This window comes from Carex rostrata, chromosome 6 (assembly GCF_964058835.1).
Source record: "Carex rostrata chromosome 6, lpCarRost1.2, whole genome shotgun sequence".
NCBI classification, from domain to species: Eukaryota; Viridiplantae; Streptophyta; class Magnoliopsida; order Poales; family Cyperaceae; genus Carex; species Carex rostrata.
Window position 1 is genome coordinate 4,333,647 of NC_135923.1, and position 21,611 is coordinate 4,355,257.

A 21,611-nucleotide genomic window follows, 5' to 3' on the forward strand; every position below is an offset into this window, starting at 1 on the left:
TTTTCAAAAATAGATAATTTTCAAATACCAATCATTAAATAATTTAATATTTTTGTTTTTTTAAATAGATACAAATTTTTAGAAATTAAATTTACTAAAAGGATGATAATATTTTATGTATTTACTTAGAAGTGACTTTTGAACCGGGATCAATAATTCAGAATTCAAGCATTTTTTTTTCCAATAACACATAAAGAAATATATTAATTTTTCTTACAGCCGTGAAAAATCTGGCCTGAAAAATGTTGATCTGGGTTATTTGTCGCAGTCTTTCTAATAAATCAAATTATATTGTATTCCATCTATTTTCAAAGAAATATATTAAACATTTATAATATTTCAATACAAAAATAAATAAATTAAAAAATTATGTTTTGTAAAAAAAAACACAAAACCGGTGAGAATCTCACTGGTTTCTTTTTTTTTGAATCTGATCAAAATCTCACTGGTCCTAATTCTTGAATTGGTGAGAAAATAAATGGAAAGAAGTTGGAAAACCGGTGAAATTTTGATCAGTTTGGACAATTTTCAAAATCTGGCGCAAAAGTGGATAGAATATGAAATTTATTATTTTTTTATATTAATAAAAATTTCGGAAAATTGTACGATAACTGTCAACAATTATGTCTCAAATGAAATATAAAAGTGTATATCGATACAATATAAAGCATCAATAAGTAACATCCTCTTATAGATAAAGTGCCTAAAAAGTTAAAAAAAAACAAAGTGTTTAAAATTTGATTCTAATTTTTCAGATTCAAAAGGTATTAAAAAAGATGGATATTTCTAATTTGGCAAGAATGTCATAGTACTATATTTTTGCTTCACTATTTTTATTTTTTGGATGTAACTTCCACTCAAGGCAAATCTGGAGGAAATTTTTTATCCGTAGAAATTAAAGAAACAAAAACAGAAAGAGTATATAATATTTTTAATTAATAGAAAAATTGGTAGGACTCCTATCGATCTTAAAAATAAAAAAAAATTGAAATGGTAGGAATTCTACCAATCCAAATCAATTTGTCATTTTTCTTCTAATTTTTTCTAATAAAATATAATTTTTTTACAAAAATAGATAAAATATCTTAAAATTTAGATATAATAGAAACAGTTCATCTTTTTTTTTTAATTCCATATTTTACTAAAGATCTAACATAAGAATTATCTCCATCTATATATCAGATTTTAATAAAAAACTAAGTTTTGATAAGTACAATTCAACCTTACCTATCTTTGTATCAATAAAAAAAAAATATAATGTACTCTTCTGTTTCTCTCTCTCTTTTAATTTTTACAGAAAAAAAAAATTCCGAATCTGTGTGCCCAAATTAGGTTATCTTATTTTGTCAGCAAAACTCGACTGTTCGCTGCTTTCTTTAGAAGGGCCCATATTTTCAAATGTTAAAAGATGAATGGTACCGACATATGAAACCCTTTTTTATTTGAGGAGGGTTCAAATGCCTCTATTTTTTGTGTCTCCATCATGCCTTCATTTTTAAAAACTTTAATAACTCAAAATTTAAATCTTAAAATTCAAAATAAAACCGTTGGATATTAACTACATCATTTTATCTATGCATATGCAAAAAATTATAGCATTTCAACTTTGTTTTGGTTGTCATCTTGAGCTTGTAAAAATTTATACTAATGTGCATAATTTCTAGACGTTGATTTTTCAACTTATTGATTCATATAAAAACAAAATCAAAATGTGATCATTTTTTATGGACACAGAGAAAATAACATAGATCACATCTAACGGTTTTATTTTGACGTTTAAGTTTTAAACTTTGAGTTATTTAAGTTTTTAAAAATAAAGACATAATGGAGGCATAAAAAATGAAGGCATTGAACCGTCCTCTTTTTATTTAGATATTATTAACATTCTTATCCTCTTATAGCTCAGTGGTTATCTATCCCTGTGCCATGTGTCAGTCCATCCGGACTTATACATCAACCTTTTCTTCAATAGTCAAGGCTATCTAACGTGAAATATGAATTATTCAGATTCAGTTCGGTGAAATCAAAAATTCGTGATTTGAGAATAATTTGAACATAATTTAAAATTATTTGAATTAGAGATCTTAGTCCTACAAAAAAGAAAAAAAAAAAATATATATATATATATATATAGAGAGAGAGAGATGGGCTATGGTGCATTGCAATGCATAGGTCATGGTGTGCATTGGACCATAAATCACCAATTCAAAGTCCAAATGACCGATTCAAACCGTTCATCTTGTTCTCCATATTAATATGTGCTTGGAGATCAAATTTTACATTTTTTGGAATTTTTTTACTATTTATTAAGCCACTTTGAAAATCGCTGATCCAACGGTGGCTTTTGATTTTACTGTTCCAAACAGTCACCGTTGGATCAGCGATTTTCAAAGTGGCTTAATAAATAGTAAAAAAATTCCAAAAAATGTAAAATTTGGTCTCCAAGCACATATTAATATGGAGAACAAGATGAACGGTTTGGATCGGTTATTTGGACTTTGAATCGGTGATTTATGGTCCAATGCACACCATGGCCTATGCATTGCAATGCACCATAGCCCATCTCTCTCTCTCTCTCTCTCTATATATATATATATATATTTTGAGAAAATTCGTGAATAACTCGGAAAATTCGGAAAAAGTTCGTTAAATTTGTGAATTATTCGAATTTAATTCGGTTAAAGTTCGGTCAACCAAATAATTCGGCGTTCAATTCGGCATCACCCAAAAAACAAATTATTCGAATATAATAAGCGAATTTTGTAACTATGATTCTAACCAAGAAAAAAAACGGTATAAAGTTTGATAAATGGTGAATTTATCCAATTATGCCCTTCTAAAAACTAAACATGCAATCCATTGGTTGATTTGGTTCCCACATGGAACCAAAACATTGAGCAGCTGTTGCTAGTTTTTGAACAAGTCCAGAGCAATTTGGAATTGGTTTGGATTATATTCGCGAGACGTGTCACCTCATACTGCTATGTTGTCTTATATTCGCAGGACCCCAGTTATCAGTGACCTATTTATTCAACATTTAACTTATACAACAGGTTCACCGAAGGAATTTCTCCAGAATCCCTTTTAGTTTCCACATAACCCGTGAAACTCTGTTTTTCTCTCGCACCTTCTCTAACGGAAATACACCCTCTTTTTCCTCTTATCACACACACAAGAACTGAGCTTTAGCCATGGCGTCATCGACACCTAGGCTGGAAAGGATGAGGAGCACGAGGGAGAGAGTAGAGGACACACTAAATGAGTATAGAAACTACCTGGTTGCTCTCCTCTCCAAATATGTGGCACAAGGAAAGGGAATTCTCCAGCAACACCATCTGATTGATGCTTTCGAGGCCATAGAAGATCATGCCCGCGACCGCCTCTCTGAAGGCCTCTTTTTAGAGGTCCTCAAATCGTCTCAAGTAAGCAAGTAGACTGTTTTTTTATTATTTTGTATAAAGTTCATTTATTTCTATTTTTTTTTAGTTCATTGTGGCAGAATTAATATTATTGAAAAACACATAAAATCGGATAAGTTTCCCTGAAAAAAAAAATCGGAAAAGTTCGGGGTATTTGAGGAAATAGGAATTTTCTTTTCAGTGTAGAATTTTGAGCATGTGTAACTTTGCAAGAACTATATACTTTAATGAGGCATAGGCAAATTGGTGTTTCTTTTATGCCAACTTCTTTATTCAATTTTTGTAGGAAGCTATTGTTCTGCCACCACTTGTGGCCATAGCCGTGCGGCCGAGACCAGGTGTATGGGAATATGTGCGCGTCAATGTGTACGAACTAAGTGTGGAACAATTGAATGTTTCTGAGTACCTAAGATTCAAGGAAGAACTCGTGAATGGCTCGTAAGTGATAACGTATCAAATTAGACTTGATCTGATTGTTGTTGGATCATATATGGTCTAAGAAAGCATAGTTGCATTCCACTTAAAAATGGAATTGTCAGATTATAGTGGCTTTAGTATATATGCTAATTGCAGTTGATTAAGATTTAAGAGAAAGAGTGCTATATAATGAGTGAGGCTATGGTACTATGCATAGCGCGGCTTGGTCCATACTATGGATCAATATCTTCGTTTCCAAAGTTCAAACATTTGATCCTAACCGTTCAACATGATCTTCATTTCTAAAATAATCACTAATGGTCTAGAATCTTTAGATCACGTGATTTTCTACCTATCTAAAAAAATAGCAAAAAAAATTTTAAAAATGTAAAATTCGATCTACATGTACATTTCTTATGGAGATCGTGTTGAACGGTTCCAATCAACTGTTTGGACTTCAAAAATGAAGATATTGATCCATAATATGGACAAATATGCGCTATGCATAATACCATAGCCTCACTCATATATAATTATTTATCAGAAATCATATAAAAATAAGTCCTATCGAAAATGTTATCTTAATTTTTAGTCCAAACGTGATCCTTGTTTTCCTTCTATGAACCAAAGATTAAGTGCTTTTATTACTTTAATTGAATCAATAAATTACTTTACCTGATTAGACTTTGATTCTGACACAATATAAGTACATAACAGCTTGCATGATTCACATGTTCTTGAGCTTGATTTCGAGCCATTCAATGCTAATTTCCCAAAACCAACCCGTTCTTCTTCAATTGGCAATGGCGTGCAATTCTTAAATAGGCATCTCTCTTCAAGTATGTTCCGCAATAGAGATTGCTTGGAGCCATTGCTTGATTTTCTTCGGGCTCACAAACATAAAGGCCATGTAAGTTGTTTAAATTTATATATATGAAGTTTATAACATGCTCAATTTCAGGCTTAATTCAAAGTTAATATCAATTAAACCTTGAATAAGTTTCAACAGTGAAACTGGGTTTAGAGGACAAATATAAGTGGTTATTTTATTATCTCACCAAAAACATTACTGGTAGCATAGGGGGTTCCCAAATTTGGACAATTTAAAATCAATTTTAATTCAGCTTCACCTAAATCAACTTAGCACCGATTATGCAATTGGGGCAAAAGTTTTGTCCAAACTTGCATTAATATAACATTACTTGTTGCAATGATGCCTCGACAAATTAAGGTTGAGTTTCTCTATATCTGAATTTTTATAAAATGCATGTGGTGACTTGTTGTGTTACTCTTGAGTAGGTGCTGATGGTAAATGACAGAATCCAAAGTATATCAAGGCTTCAATCTGTTCTGTCGAAGGCTGAAGATTACCTATTGAAGCTTCCAGCCGACGCTCCCTACTCTCAATTTGCTAATCAGTAACACTTTAAACTTCCAAGTACTGTTGAACCTGCTGTTCTGTACCACCACCTATCATGGGAATTCTAATAAATTAGTGGTACTTGGTAGTTTACTTCTTGTAGGAAATACTTAGTGTATGAAGTACAAGAAAGTACTTAGTACAACCTCGATTCTTATATACGCTTTTTCTTAAAGAAGACCAAGCATATATAGAACATAGATGTTTTTTAAAATATATTAAGATAAGGAATGTTAATAAACCCAGTAGTAAGGACTTTTTTGCGAAGTGGCTCTATCTGTAAATAAACCCAGTATTAAGGACTATTTTGCTAAGTGGCTCTATCTGTAAATAAATCCGGTAGTAAGGACTCTTTTGCTAAGTGGCTCTATCTGTGAATGTACCCAGTAGTAGGACTGCAGTTCTTATAGAACCCAGTAAACAACAATTTTACCACAACATGGTACACTAATCAAATTTCTTTACCAAAAAAATTTTAAATTGATCTTGCAAATAAATTTAGATTTCAAGAAATGGGCTTGGAGAAGGGCTGGGGTGACACAGCAGAGCGGGTCCTGGAGATGATCCATCTCTTATTGGACATCCTTCAGGCACCCGACCCATCTACACTAGAAACATTTCTTGGGAGAATTCCAATGGTGTTTAATGTTGTCATATTTTCTCCACATGGTTATTTCGGCCAAGCTAATGTTCTGGGCTTGCCTGACACTGGTGGCCAGGTACCTTAATATGAAATAACATTGTTAATTCATAGAAATATTATAAATTTCAATGCATATTTACTTTTACTTGGCATTAATGACATAAGTCTGGAAATTCCAAATATTAAAACAAATAAACAATTAATGCAGATTTAAAAATAAGAAAAAAAGCTGAAAGAAATGGACTTGGGAAAATTAAGGAAAGGAATACAAAGTGAAAAGTGAAAATGACAATGTAAAATACCATACGATCCATAATAAATAGTACCATTTCTCTGTTTTCATTTACTTCTGCATTATACTTCGATTTATTAATTTATTTGCTGATGTATTTTGTGATATGGATGCAACTGCAAACTCTTGCTTAAAATGTGGTTTGTAGGTTGTGTATATTTTGGATCAAGTACGAGCACTAGAGCATGAGATGTTATTGAGGATGCAAAAGCAGGGGCTTGATGTTGACCCCAAGATTCTTATTGTGAGTTTGTTTGTTTGTTTGTTTGTTTTATTTATTTGTTTATTTGTTTACTTGTTGATTTTGCTACATTTCGTGTCAGTACATAACTTAGTTACTTTGCTGTTGCCTCATTGGTTTATTGGAGTCATTTTTGCAAGATCTATGCTGATTTCCTTTTTGATTAAATAAAGGTGACTCGACTGATACCAGAGGCTAAAGGGACAACTGTCAACCAAAGGCTAGAGAGGGTTAGTGGGACCCAGCACACATACATATTGCGGGTCCCATTTCAAAATGAGAAGGGAGTTTTACGCAAATGGATTTCGCGTTTTGATGTCTGGCCATACTTGGAGCGATTTGCCGAGGTATCAAATATATAAGTAATAATCAGAATTGGATGGTATCAGTTGCTCAATTTTATAACAAGTCCAGATTAAACCATACTCAAAATACCAACAATTAAGTACACAAAGTGAATGTTCAGTTGCTCAATTGGAGACCTAACGAGAAATTAAGAACCACATTTGCGTCATCTAATAATCCTTTCAAATCAAATGATGCAATCTTATATAATTACATGTCTTTGTATCCAGGACGCAATAAGTGAGATTGTGGCGGAACTACAGGGTACCCCAGATTTTATAATTGGTAACTACAGTGACGGGAATCTTGTTGCTTCTTTGCTCGCATACAAGCTCGGGATAACACAGGCATAATCTTAATATATATTCTTAAAAGGGACTAATTATCTATGTAATATTTGTCCTAACATTGTTTGTTATGCAATATAATGTAGTGCAACATAGCTCATGCATTGGAGAAAACAAAGTATCCTGATTCCGACATCTATTGGAAGAATTTTGAAGAGAAGTATCATTTCTCATGCCAGTTTACTGCTGATTTAATTGCGATGAATAATGCTGATTTTATTATCACTAGCACCTACCAAGAAATCGCCGGAAGGTTCTCTATTATTCGCTGTTACTTCTATCATAATTACTGTCATATTATCTTAATTTTGGTCTTATGAAATTGTTTATTCCTTTTCCATCAGTAAAAACACAGTTGGCCAGTATGAGAGCCACATAGCTTTCACCTTGCCTGGTCTGTACCGTGTGGTCCATGGAATTGACGTTTTTGACCCCAAGTTCAACATAGTTTCTCCAGGGGCAGATATGTCAATTTACTTCCCATACACAGAAAATGAGAAAAGGCTTACCTCGCTTCATGGATCAATTGAGAAACTTCTTTTTGACCCAGATCAAAATGATGAGCACCTGTGAGTAACTGAGTTCCTTTTTGGATGCTTCAGTGCACTATATAATTAATAATTATAAATTGACTGAGTCCTCTTTGAAGCAACACTAAAATTAGAATTATAAATTGATGTTGCTTTTTATAACAGTGGCCGGTTGGATGATCGCTCCAAGCCAATCATATTCTCTATGGCACGGCTTGATAAGGTCAAGAATATAACGGGTCTGGTGGAGATGTTTGCTAAATGTGCCCAGTTGAGAGAACTTGCTAACTTGGTTGTGGTAGCGGGTTACAATGATGTGAAGAGATCCAACGACCGGGAAGAAATTCAGGAGATTGAAAAAATGCATGAGCTGATAAAGACTTATGACTTATTCGGCCAGTTTAGGTGGATCTCGGCCCAGACAAACCGGGCCCGCAATGGTGAGCTATACCGCTACATTGCTGATACCCAAGGTGTTTTTGTTCAGGTAAAGTTCTTACATCATTTGCCCCCTTATTTGTAGAGAATCCGAAGTTTCTTATGTTTATTCCCTTTTTGAAAAATGTTTAAAAATATTTGTTTATAAATAAAATGATATATCAATAAGGAAAGGGAGTCCTTTACTCATTTTCATTGTTGTCTATGGTTAAAAAAAAAGCAATATGTATTTAAGTTGTATATTCTATTCGCTTTGGATGATAAATTATTATACAAAATTGTTCCCTATATTATGTTTCTACAAATGTAAATATGAAATTTCGAGATTTTAATAAATGTCACATCCCTCCTTCCCTTTGCTATATGTTATGTGAGCCCTTTTGGAAAAGTTATAATGTTCCTACTTTATAGATAATAACATATATGTGTAGTAGTAAACAAGAAAGATTTGACTTAATTTCATCTTTTTTATTATTGCTCCTTTCTCATAACAAATGAAATGAGCGTGCTAAAATAATGTCTTACTAATATGAATCGCTTGTTAAAATTAGAAGTAAAAGGAACAAAGCAAAATGTATTGATATTACAAATTGTAAATATGTTGGAGCTGTGATGCCTCTAAAATATAGGAATAATAAATATGTGAATAATAAATATGTAAATAAATTAATCCCGGTCTACCTTTAATTTTAGCCGGCGTTTTATGAAGCCTTCGGCTTGACAGTGGTGGAGGCCATGACATGTGGTCTCCCAACCTTTGCCACATTGCATGGTGGTCCTGCTGAGATAATAGAGCATGGCACATCAGGCTTCCACATAGACCCGTACCACCCGGACCAGGCCGCATCTATATTGGTTGACTTCTTCGAAAAAAGCACCAAGGACCCTGGTTATTGGAAGGCAATTTCTGATGGTGGTCTCCAGCGTATTTATGAGAGGTTTTACTTTTATACATTTTGTTGCATAATTGTGCATGTTACCAATTTCCAATTGCAATCCAATAGGCAGTAAGTCGCTGCTTTACCTGTAGGTTCTGGGTTCTCCAATTTTCATTACAAAATAGTTAACTCTCCTTTTGTTGATTGAGGATTGGTAATTTGGCTATTTGTATCTTTATGATATCACTCTTTTGCCAATACCTCCTTTTTACATCTATATCCTTTTTACAAAAGAATTGTCATAAAAAATAAATAGGTACACATGGAAGATATACTCAGAGAGGCTGATGACACTGGCTGGAGTGTATAGCTTCTGGAAATATGTGTCTAAGCTTGAAAGGCGTGAGACCCGCCGGTACCTCGAGATGTTTTACATACTGAAGTTTCGTGATCTGGTATGTACTTCTGTGTGGTAACTAGGAGTGTTCACTTTTACCGTCCAACTGAAATAATTTCTACATTTAACGTTTTATAATTTTCTTGTGATTTTAGGCAAAATCTGTGCCGCTTGTAGTTGATGACAAGCACTGATATATGGTAACTACAGTTGAAGATCATGTGGAATTTTCTAGATTATTCGTCCTGAAGCTACCTGGTTTGAACTAAATTTGCAATTGTTTGTACATTATGCTAAAGTTGATAAGCCTATGTAACCAACTTTTGGCTTTATATTCTAATTACTGTGTTGTTGTTAGATTGTCATAATGACAAAATGTCAGTGTTGCTTTGAGAAAGAGTAATAATAAATGAGAGAACTGTTCGAATATTGGCAGCCATGGCAGTTTGCTGCCCATGTCATGCTCAGAATGTGTAATAATAAATGAGAACCAGTCACTCAAGTCCTCTGTGTTTTTTTTCCAATTTCGTGTACCTTTACTGTCTTTACTTTTTTAATATGCACTATGTAGCTTACCTAATAATTAGGGGACTGAGACAGTGTTCTTCGTACTGATGTAACTCATATATGTACTACAAAACCGTGATCAATGAAAGTGCCTACGGACTTCTCAACAAAAAAAAAATGAGAGAACTGTTTGATCTGCTTTGACACAAATACTAAAGGTACCAGTACATTCTACTTCGGACTGAATTAGTTTGGATTCTGATCAGATAGTCCATATCCAAACTCAAAATATTAGTTACCTCAGATGAGGATCTGAATTCGTGACATTAATGAGTCGTTTCTAAAATTAATTAATTTAGACAAATTATTGAAATTCAGGAAATTAGTATGACCTAAAATTAACGAAGAAAAAGCATGGATGCGGTATGTTAGTGTTATTAAAAGTATGACGCTTTCATACTTATCATATTTCTTTGATTATATTAAGCAAGCTTTTGGATCCATTGCAAATGGAGATCGGTTACTTCAAAAGAAAAAATTAGAGAAATTATTAACTACATCACTTCTAAGATATTGAAGAAAACCAATAGTAAAATACAAAACAAAATGAAAGTTTCAAATTTAAAAGACAAGTCTAATAAAGTTGATTTAGTGATGAGCTTCAAATTTGAAAGCCAAATCGAGAATTAAAAAAAGGAATTTGTGAATGTTGATCAAGCGACGGTTTTTTATCTTATTCTGTCAACAAATTATTTGGACAATCAGAAACTATTGGATTTGATATGCAAAAAAGCGGCTGATCAAATGACAAATAAGTCTCCAGAGAAGATTCACAAGATTTTTTATATAAAAAATCATTACAAGAAAGCGGTAGTTCGCCAGGACATTAGTGAGCTTTTGATTAGAAATTTCAATTATTTTTACATCGCTTTAGTTTTAATGTAAAAGAAAATTTAATTGATTGAAGTTCCACTGTATATCAAATTCAAATATAGATATTCAGCTTCATTTTCTTTTACTTATACAATTGCTCTGGCTTCTGATATTTTGTGCTTTATTAAATTGTAGCTGTCAGAGTTAAATGTCTCCTCAGTTTATTATTTTTTATTTTGCTACTTATTTTGTGATTTTTTTTCCTCGAATAAACTTAGCAAAATAATAAAATCAAATAAAAAATCAAATGACCATAAAGTATTTTTATTATTCCAATAATTTAAATTTAGAAAATTTATATAATTACAGTAATTTTTTAATAAATATTAGGAGTTGCAGCACCATTACGATTCCTATAGCTTCTCACTTGAAAATTGAAGAAACAATAGTGCTTTCATTGTAACTATTTCATCTAAATTTCACAACAATTATATTATTTTTTTAATTAAAGAATTATGTAAGATATGAGTAGATAGGCAATAGGGAATATCGAATCTAGAAGCAAACGACTCATCAGGCACGAATCTAGAAGCAGATCCAATGAATATCAAATTATTAGAATTCAGCTAGCGCAATTGTTAACTTCGGTTGATTTCTGAGGGCTGCACGCCTTGGTGTGCTTCACAGCTAACGTCTCCCTCTTATCAGAATCTAGTACCAACTACCAAGGAATGCGTTTGAACTTTTGAACTACAAAAAGCATGAAATATATACTCTCATATTTATAAATAAAAATTCTCTACTTGTAAAAAATGTTATTCAAAAGTACATAATATCATATCATAACTCCTATAATAGCACGTTGAATAAAGGGTTGAATAAAGGGGACTGAATGGTGTATCTGTTCAGAGATAATCTCAGTCTTCCATCTAACAAATCCAACTGTTGTAAATCATTGTGTTGAATATAAGATATTATACATCTATTTTACGTGTCTGTACGTGTACAGGTTTAAATTTAGTTATACATTAGTTCGCTACACATAGAGCCACATAAAATTTGTAATATTTAAGTCTTCCTTTTTCACGCATTTTCTTACTTTTTCTTTGCTCCGCTTTCTTTTCGTCTATCCTTCCCCGTCTCCCTTTTCTTAACCCTTTTCCTTCCTCGCCTCCGTTTTCTTTTTCCTTTTCATTCCCAGAGAAGAACCAAAAGCCCCTGTGTGTAACGACCCACAACTCAAACAAGAACAAAGAATTCTAATTGGAACAAAGAAAAGCTGTAATTCAATTAAACTGGTAAATTGGATACAAGGAAACGATAAAGTAAAAACTGAAAAATTGTAAATATCAGACAACAGATTTCATAATCATAATATCTAGACTAATTCTTTTTATATAGACGAAGCTCTTTGAGTTAGAATCAATCCAATCCGTCGGTTGGATTACTTCATTGAACCTCCGCTTGCCATCTCAGCACTCCCGTGGATGAACTCAGCGCCTCCCTCTCTGAACATGTTGGTCCCACTTTACAGCGCCTGTATATCACGCCAAGCGCTTCAACGATAGACTTCTTTGAATCAAGCTCTGGCCCCACTGTCAGTGTTTCATTTGGTTTAATTATTCTGCCCGATGCTTCCTCTGCTCTTCCCGTTCTGCTCGAATGCCCTTCTTCTCTAAGCTCGTTGACCAAGTCCAAATCAATTTGGATTTTCCCCAATTTAGCCTCAGTCTGTGACACAGCGCGTCAGAGAGAGAGAGAGCGAGAGATGAGGAATGATGGAACAGTTGCCTAGGGTTTTGCGCGACCTCTAACTCTCCAGCCGCAAAACCCTAACCCTCCATCCAGAGCCGCCATGGTATGACGTCGCATCTCTTTCCCGATCTAAGTCTCTCTCGTTTTTCTTGTTCATTTTAGTTGCATTCTGTTTCTTATTTCATAATTCTGAGATCTCGATTTATTTATTTTTTTATTTTGCAATGCATTATGTCTCATAAGCCATTTGAACTTCTCAGGCCCTAAGAAAGGTGTGAAGCTCTAGCCGCAAAGAAGAAGGTTAGATATCTCAATCTTTTCTATTTATTTTTACCAAATTCTGCCATTTTTCTTCAGTTTGTAGCAATCCTATAAGTGGCCACTATTTCCATTGACCATTTTTTTTTGGCTTATTAAGTGCTTGAGATTGTTTTTGTGTTACTGGTTTTTATATTACAACAGTCAGCATTCATCTTTGGATTTTTCAGTAATTTGGGTTTTCAGAATGGATTCCGAATGTCGGTATGTTACATAGGTATAATCATATTTTGTTCTTTACAAATCGTTTACTATTTGTACGGTTTTGTTATTCTGAATAATATATTGAAAATAATTTATCTGACTTGTAATTGAATTCTGAATTGTTATAAGAATCAATAGGTACAAATTAACTGCGAATGTTTCAATCAAGTTAGAGTTGGTAAGATCAAGGAGGATGGTGGAGTAAACACAAAGAAAATTGGGTCTCATGGTGGTAGTGTCCACACTCCACAATATAACAATTGAACCTGGTAGCTCACATGTATTCTACAGCTGCGGTGCAGATGGGTTAGTTCAACATGTACATGTTTTTAGCATTTGATTTTCTTTGCTACTCTCTTTAGATTCTCTGCACTTTAAGGCTCTAAATTCAATTGATGTATACAAGCTAAAGTTATTCCTTGGATGGATTGAGTGATAATATTGCTATATAGATTCAGAAGCTTGCTTGTGCTTTTATTGGAAAGAATTCTAGCCAGTCCGAATTGAATTCAAGTGATCTGGTCATATAGGATCTAGATGCCACTATAATAAAGTTATGTTTATTTTATGAGACTATTTATGTATGTCATGTTATCAAAGGATTTTTTATAAAAAGTTTGATTATGTACCAGTCTAGTTATGTACCATAAAGGGTAATTATGGTATTTGCTCTATTTTTGGTACCACGCTGGTATGAGGTGTTATAAAGGGCAATCCAGTTATGTATCTAAACCGTCTGATCAGAATCTAGTGAAAAGCTGATTTGTTGTCATTTTCTCATCTCTTAAGTTTACTTTCATTGTCACTCCCATACAGATATAGACACAAATATGATTGTAGTCCAACAATAAGATTTATATTGTATCTGTCACTATCATCTTAGCACTTCGGGAAAATACCCACATGTTGTTGATTCCAATTTTGTTTGCGCATGTATCTGTCGGTGCCAAGGCAATCGAAGGTATGCAAATGTATCTGTCGGTGCCAAGGCAATCGAAGGAATGCATACCTTCAGATGACCAAAGGAATCAGGCCCAGATAATGCAACATCTAAATTCTGAATATTTCATAATTGGATGAACCAGGGACTAAACAGTAAACTTTAATTTTTTTTTTTAGGAGGGGTAGTAGGAATTATGAAAGAAGATCAATCTTTTACCAGCAAATACAGGGAACCAAGCTCTAATGCCATTCCAGTGAGGCACTGTTTTCTTTAGATTTTCCTTTAGTTAAATATTTAGATGTTTTCTGTTTTTCAATTTTAGGTACTAATTGTTTCAACTTTGTAGAAATTGCAACATCCAATTTTGGATAAACTTTTCATGTGGTCTCTATCTTGTGTGGTCTCGGTGCCTCTACAATGGATTTCTCCCTATACTTTTTGGGTATGGCTTCTTTTCAATCTACATATTCGAATTTATGTGATGTAATTTCTCCAATAGGAACGGTTGATTGGCTAGACAAATGACTTTGTTAATGGCTTTCTGTGATAACATTGGAAATTATCATTTACACAACAAAACAAAACAAAACCAGTAAAATATTATTTATTATCAAATTTTTTTTTGATAATTATTTATGTGAACATAATTAATTTTTATTTTTGATAATTATTTATGTGAATATAATTAATTTTAGGACTTGTATGCAACTTAAACATAAATTATCATTTACACGAGATTACTCTGGTTTGAAATTTCTCTTTACAATTAGCATTTAAATTTGTATCTAAGATTTCTTTTATTAATTTCATATTGATTTTCAAGGTTTAGGTTCAGATTTCTTCTGAAGAGAGAATTCATCGAATATTGTTGACAAGGATGAAAGTCTTGTAAAATTAAAATTTTGGTTTGTAGACATTTACCTATATTACCTCAATAGTCAATTATTTGGTTGAATTATTTTATCAAATATTTTTTATGCTTTTAGTTTGATCCATGCTTAAGAAGCTCGGTCCAAGTTAAGTTTGCGCATGCAAGCATTTGTACTCTATGCATTGGAAATGATCTGTCTAATTTATTAAAATCTTGGTGCATAATATTTTATAGGCTTATAGGAAGACCCTATGGTTATAAAATTTCACATAAATTTTTTATGCAGAGCCTATTTAAATTGTATAGTAGATATTTGTAGTCTTAACAAAAAGTTCCCTTTATTGATATTTGTAGTCCTATTTATTTACTTTAAACTTTTATTTTTGACCAATAGTTGGTGGCACGAAATAGATTGACATATGTTACCATTTAAGTCTAGAAAGAAAGAAAGTAATTGATTTGGTGAAAACAAAATGATGTTGCACCATTGCTTTATTAACTTAAGTATATAAATGTTTACAGTATAAAATTAAGAAATTATCGTCAAGGAGAGTTTATTGTCATCTCTTCTTCGCTAATTGATAGAGACTTATAAGGATGATCCACATCCCTATCTTTACAATTTAAATTCCAACATTTTCATTTGTAGGGCTGTAAACGAGCTGGCTCGGGCCGAGCTGGGCCTTGGCTCAGCTTGTTAATTCTGGCCCAAGCCTGGACCGAGCGAGCTGGACCTAGGGGTCCCGAGCCAAAAGTCTTGGCTCAGCTTGTGACAAGCTAGCCCGAGCTAGCTCGCGAGCTGACGAGCTGACTCACTGGGCTTTATTGGGCTGCTATTATACAAATTCAAAAATAAAAAAATAAGAAAACCCATTCAAAAAATTTAAGAAATCGTCCAGCAGGCACATCTTCAAGCAACTAAAGCCCATATCATTTCTTCCCAAACTGAAAATACATCAATTTTGCATAATTGCGCCTTTGAAAATGGGACTGGACTTAAAATTAGACGGGACTAAATCCTAAATCCACTGTAGCTTAACGAGCCGAGCTAGTCCGGTCCGAGTTGACCTCTGACTTAGCTCGTTTACTTTGGCCCGAGCCTGGGCCGAGCTGGCTCGTTAACAGCTCGGTCCAGTACCGAGCGAGCTAGAGGCGAGCCACGAGCCGCGAGCTTTTTTGACAGCCCTATTCATCTGATTTCTATCTGGCAGTCTCTGCCATGTAAATTAAATTTTTTTTTAAAAAAAAAAAAATATTTTTATCTGATTTGTGCAGTTAATACATCTATCACCCAAGGATACGCGGATCCCACCTTCCATAAGCACTACATACATTTAATTTTTAGAAAAATATAAGATTGATTATACTTCCAATTCTTTAATAATTGATTTTCAATTTTTAGAAAAGCAATCAACTCTATCATATCATACACATACTTTTATGCACCATGACTTGGTGTGACGATTAACTATAAGGAGAGAAGTGAGAGAAAAATATTACACATAAAAAAAACTTCACACTCATATAATTAAATTTAACAAATCCATTATATTACAAATATCACATTTAAAAAAAGTAATCAAAAAAGATTTTCAATCCCCACGACAACGTGTGGGCCCTTAACTAGTCATAATATTATGTAGAGGAGAGATCCACTTACACTCTTTTTTAGTGACACCGGATTATACTTTACATTTTCAAAGTCCAAACAGTCGATCCAAACCGTTCAACATGATAAATATATTAAAATGTGCTTGCAAATCAAATTTTACATTTTTTTTTAATATTTTTACTATTTATTAAGATAGGTACAAAAATTCAATGGTCTAAAAACAACGATTTTGTAAAATATTTAAGAAATAGTAAACAAATTAAAAAAAATGTTCATTTTGATCTGTAAACACATTTTAATATATCCATCATGTTGAACGGTTTGGATCGACTGTTTGAATTTTGAAAACTTTAAAAATATAGGGTGTAATACGGTGTCACTAAAAAAGAGTGTAAGTGAATCCCTCTTCTATTATGTAACCAATTATGAAAATATAATGTCAGAAGTGCACCTTCTTGCTTACTAAGAAATATAAATGATCATGTGTTAGCATAACCAACACAGGTGGAGATGCTAAAAGTTAAAGTAAAGAAAAAAAAAAGTTGTTTAAAGTATCTAAAAAAATAAGAAATATAAAAAAGGAATAATAAATAATTATAGATGAAAGTTATGTCTCCAAACAAACAATAAATGTTTAGGGTAATTATAATATTCCTCACCTATCCATTCCCCATTCATCCTCCAACTAACTTTATATTTTAACTATAACTATCATTTCTAACAACATTTTTTTTTTCTTTTTCTTTGTTCCTCTTCCACCCCCATCTTCCTTTTCCACCTCCATCTTCTTCTCCCACCTCCGCCTCCCTCTCCCACCTCCACCTCAACGTCCCTCTCCCACCTATGCCTTCGCCTTTCTATCCCACCTTCGCCTCTCCCACCTCTCTCTCCCACCTCCGCCTCTACCTCCCTCTCCCACCTCCCACCCTCTCCCACCTCAAAATAGTAAATACAATAAGCTCCCTCCCTCTCATACCTCCACCTCCGCCTCCGCCTCTATTTTTCCCATCTATGCCTGCAACTCCCGCTCCAACGGACGTCCTGCCGGAGATCATCCGTTACTCCATCTCAATCAAGCACGCCTCTACCGGGATTGAATACTTCAACATGCATGAATGAATACTTCAACGTGTATGAATGAATACTTGAGCACGCCTCTGCCGGGTTAAATCCATCACTGTCGACTATATCAAAATATTTTTGTATCTGTATGTTCACACAAAAGTATGCACAAAGTTTCAGTACAGCAAGCTGTACCTTTTAACCTTGATTACACTTTCGACTCAGATTGCAAGTGTACAATCCTAATCGCGTAGTATTATCAGGTATCGATTCACAGGGACGGTTGAAACTTAACTGGACTTTACTTAAATTAAATAAACTCTAGAAGTTGCAAATGTGATTTTGGTGTATTAAAAAGATAAATAATGATATTCAAAACAATAAATATTTTTGGGGTTTTGTTTAATAAGAATAAAAAGGCGTTTCCAGGGTTCAGATTTCATTTCTGTTCAGTCCCGAGTAGGGATGGCAAAAAAGCCGAATTGGCCCGGAGGCCCGTTAATATCCGCCCGGCCCGCCCTTTACCCGGTCCGCCCGGAGCTGTGATGGGCCAGGTAAGGCCGGGCCTAAGGACGGGACAGGGCAGGCCTGGGCTTAACTCCAAGCCCACAGGCAGCCCGTTGGGCTTATATTTTAATACAACAATTTGAATCTAGGGTTTTGTTACTTTTGTAGCCAGAGCAGCCGCTGCCTGCGTCTCATTTCTCTCTTGCTCTCGTATCTCTCGGTCTCTCCTCTCTCTATCGCTATCTCTCTCCTTCACTCCGCCACCAGATCGTTGCCTCCGCCACCATAGTTGCGATCTCTCTCCTTCACTCCATCTCACTGCTCCGCCACCCGATCGCTCTCTCTCCGTCTCTTTCACTTCTTCGCCACCAGTCCTCCGCCAAGGCCGCCGGTGCCACTACTCCTCCGCCACGGTGTCACTACTCCTCTAGTCACGGTAGTTTGATCTCTTTAACTCAGTTTTTCTTTCTTTCTTACTAGTGCTAATTATTATGTAGCTTGATCTCTCTCTTTCTCTCTTCTGTTATTTGCTTCTGGATGTGATCGATCAATTTTATTTATTATAAATTATCTAATTTCAGTTGAGATTCCAGCCAAAGTTGATCTAGTGTTCTTGTCTGAGGTAGAATCAGGGAGTTCAAGGATTCCAGAACGAATCACCAGTCTAACTGGTACTTGCTTTTTTTTCTTGCCATGAAAAACCAGCTTTGGATTATATTGTTGAAAATTCTGTATCTTTTATTTTTTCTGTATAAATATTTCAGGGAATGAGTTGACTAGACATCTAAGGGAGGGACAAAAGGCTTTTGAAGAGAAATCAACAGAATTTTATGGTACTAAAATTAACTCTATGGTTTTGTTGAATGTCATAAACAATTTGTCAATTCTATTTCAACCTTTTGTTTCTTTGAATATTTTGTAGATGGCATAGGGTTAACAGGACTTTCAAGTTAATGAATTTTGCTGAAATTGCAAGGAGGCGGCATAACAAGGTATGTATGATTAATTCTTCACAATTTTTTTTTTATTGAAAAGTATATATAATGATTACAAGAGAAATGATTTCATTCTGATCTAAAATCAGAATTCTCAGCAATTAACATGGCAATTTAAATTACTGACAAAAGAACATTGAGAATTACATTTTGCAAATCCAAAAGCCGAAAAATATAAAATCATTTGTTTTTAGAAGTTCTTTATTTTTGTCATTAGGTACATTTAACCTTTGTCTATTGCTTTGGAGAATAATAACTGGTCTTTGGTGCAACCATTACTCTCTTCATCTTAGAACATGTACTTGTTAAATTGTATTGTTGGTTATAATAAAAAAATTTAAGTACTTGTTAATTTTCAGCTATAGAAGGGAGGTACTTGTTCAAATTTACTGATTTTCTGATTTTTGCAATAGACAAAGGGAGGTACTTGTTCAAATTTAAGTACTTGTTAAATTTACTGATTTTCTGATTTTTGCACAAAAAGGGAGGTACTTGTTCAAATAGGCTAATATTTTCTGATTTTAATTTTGTTGATGAAGTGAGTATATCAATTGAATTGTGCTGAAATTTTTTTAAAGTGATGAATTGTGCTGAATTTTGTAGATGAAATGAAATTGTGGTGAATTTTTTTTAAGTGACGAATTGTGCTGAATTTTATAGATGAAATTATGCTGAATTTTTTTTCAATGTAGCAATAGAGACTATTATGTTTAGTAAAAAGTTTATAGATGGAATAAATATGCTCATATTTCCATCTTACTACTAGTTTTTGTGTTAAATGAATGCAATTTGGACTAATACTATACTCTTCTTATTGTAGGCAAAATGGCAACCCCGCAAGAACCGACTAATCAAGAGGATGATGTTTTTTATTATGTTAAATTACATCTCATTGTTGTTTTGCTATTAAATTAGACTCTTTTTTTTACTTGATAGCATCATTTCTTTGTGTAATTGCTTCTGCCTTAGTTGTCTCTAATTTTCGTAAAAAATATCTTTACAGTTATACTTGTATTTGGAATTAATGCATAGTGCAACAGGCCATAGTTTCTGGGAAACAAAATAAAAAGTTGGAGAAATTCGGCCTCAAAAACTGAATTGGGCATGGCCGGGCCGGGTTGGGTAAGGCAGCCCATGGGCACAGGCAGGCAGGCACGGGTAGGCCTGGGCCTGGAGGAAAAGCCCATTGGGCAGGCTGGGCCTAGATTTTCAAGCCCGTCAGACTGGGCCAGGCAGGCGGGCCATTAATTTTTTACGGGCAGGCCAGGTCTGGGCTTGACAAAATACCCGTGGGCTAGGCCCATTGCCATCTCTAGTCCCGAGGCATACGGCCCGTATGGATTCCCGTACGGCCCGTAGGGGCCCCCGAGTTGATGTTGCAACTACTGTTTTCTGCGTTGATACTAATGTTTAGGGTTTCTATTGACCAGATCCAGATACCTCACCTCAACTTTCGCATTTTGGCCTAGTACCCGATTACCAGACTCAAATACTTCCCTCTTAGATGCGTTAAACCTCAACTTTCGCATTTTGGCCTAATTTATCCAAGTTACTTGTTGGTTTACTAAAAGTATCCAAGGACTTTCGCCTCAAGGAAAGTTTCACCTTTCGGGTACTCCTTGGTTTCACCCTACTTCATATACTTTATTCGGTTGGATTAAATGTCATAGACTTGGCTCCTAACACTTAGATGTGCGTATTCATCTAACGGGATGACTAATCAATTCAAGCAACCACAAATAAAGCAATCAAAATACTACACAACAAGGTAAAAACAAAGCATTCAACACAAAATCCAAGTAGCATGCAAACAAAACCAAACTAGAAACTACATCTTAGCCCTAGAAACTAAAAGAAAAGAAAGCAAATAAAACAAGTAAAGATAATGATAAGGGAGCTCATGGCAAAACTCGAGGAACGAAGAAGATCCGTCGCAAAACTCTCGTTTTTCTCCTCTTTACCTGCTCTCCAAGCCAAGCCCTCGCTCCCCCTAGGGAAGATTGTCCAGGTTCAACCACGAAATCCCCTTTTTATGGTGTGGAATATCTCATTTAATACCTCAGATTACGCCCCCAGAGGCTTCCTTTTCGGCCTCCTTAAATTATGCTCATTTCAGATTCCAGCTGGATTTTCCGAATTAGCGTCCTACGGGCCGTAGGGGACCCCGTACGGGCCGTATGCCCGTGCTTTGTCTTGGAGACTTTGTGCCTCTGTTGTGGAATCTTCTGTGTGGTTGGGCAGATCTTGTACGGGCCGTACAAAATGTCATACGGGCCGTATGAAAAGTAGTCAGATCCAGTTTTTCGCTATTTTTCCTTCAAAATACCAAACAAAGCATAGCAGTACCACATTTCATCGAAATATAAGTAAAAAGTCCACATTTATAGGCTTTAAAGCACAGGTTTCAGTGTAAATCAGGGCCGTAATTTAGATATAATATGGAGATATCACTGTAGATGCAATTAATCTCTTTCATATCTATGTTCTCTTTCTTCATAAAGTAGAAGAGTTATTTGCAAAGAACAAAGCTTTATTAATGATGAATTAAGCCACTGTGTACTAAGAAATGATATAAAAAAAATTTGAAAAAAAATAGA

The 21,611-nt window shown here is 34.3% G+C and overlaps 1 protein-coding gene and 1 long non-coding RNA gene across 2 annotated transcripts; both read left to right on the plus strand.

The window, feature by feature from the left end:
• The first annotated feature begins 3,078 nt into the window (after window positions 1-3,078).
• Window positions 3,079-9,802, plus strand: LOC144555571 (sucrose synthase 4-like). Its single transcript, XM_078303958.1, has 14 exons — window positions 3,079-3,422; window positions 3,706-3,857; window positions 4,554-4,746; window positions 5,136-5,254; window positions 5,759-5,975; window positions 6,340-6,435; window positions 6,606-6,779; window positions 7,008-7,124; window positions 7,211-7,377; window positions 7,469-7,693; window positions 7,820-8,141; window positions 8,786-9,030; window positions 9,287-9,425; window positions 9,523-9,802. The coding sequence occupies exons 1-14, from the start codon at window positions 3,192-3,194 to the stop codon at window positions 9,559-9,561; spliced, it is 2,436 nt and encodes an 811-aa protein (XP_078160084.1). The 5' UTR covers window positions 3,079-3,191; the 3' UTR covers window positions 9,562-9,802.
• A 2,777-nt stretch (window positions 9,803-12,579) lies between these two features.
• On the plus strand, window positions 12,580-14,522 carry LOC144555892 (uncharacterized). The gene is made up of 3 exons (XR_013512149.1): window positions 12,580-13,985; window positions 14,024-14,220; window positions 14,314-14,522. It is a non-coding gene; the product is annotated as an uncharacterized LOC144555892 (long non-coding RNA).
• The last annotated feature ends 7,089 nt before the right edge of the window (window positions 14,523-21,611 follow it).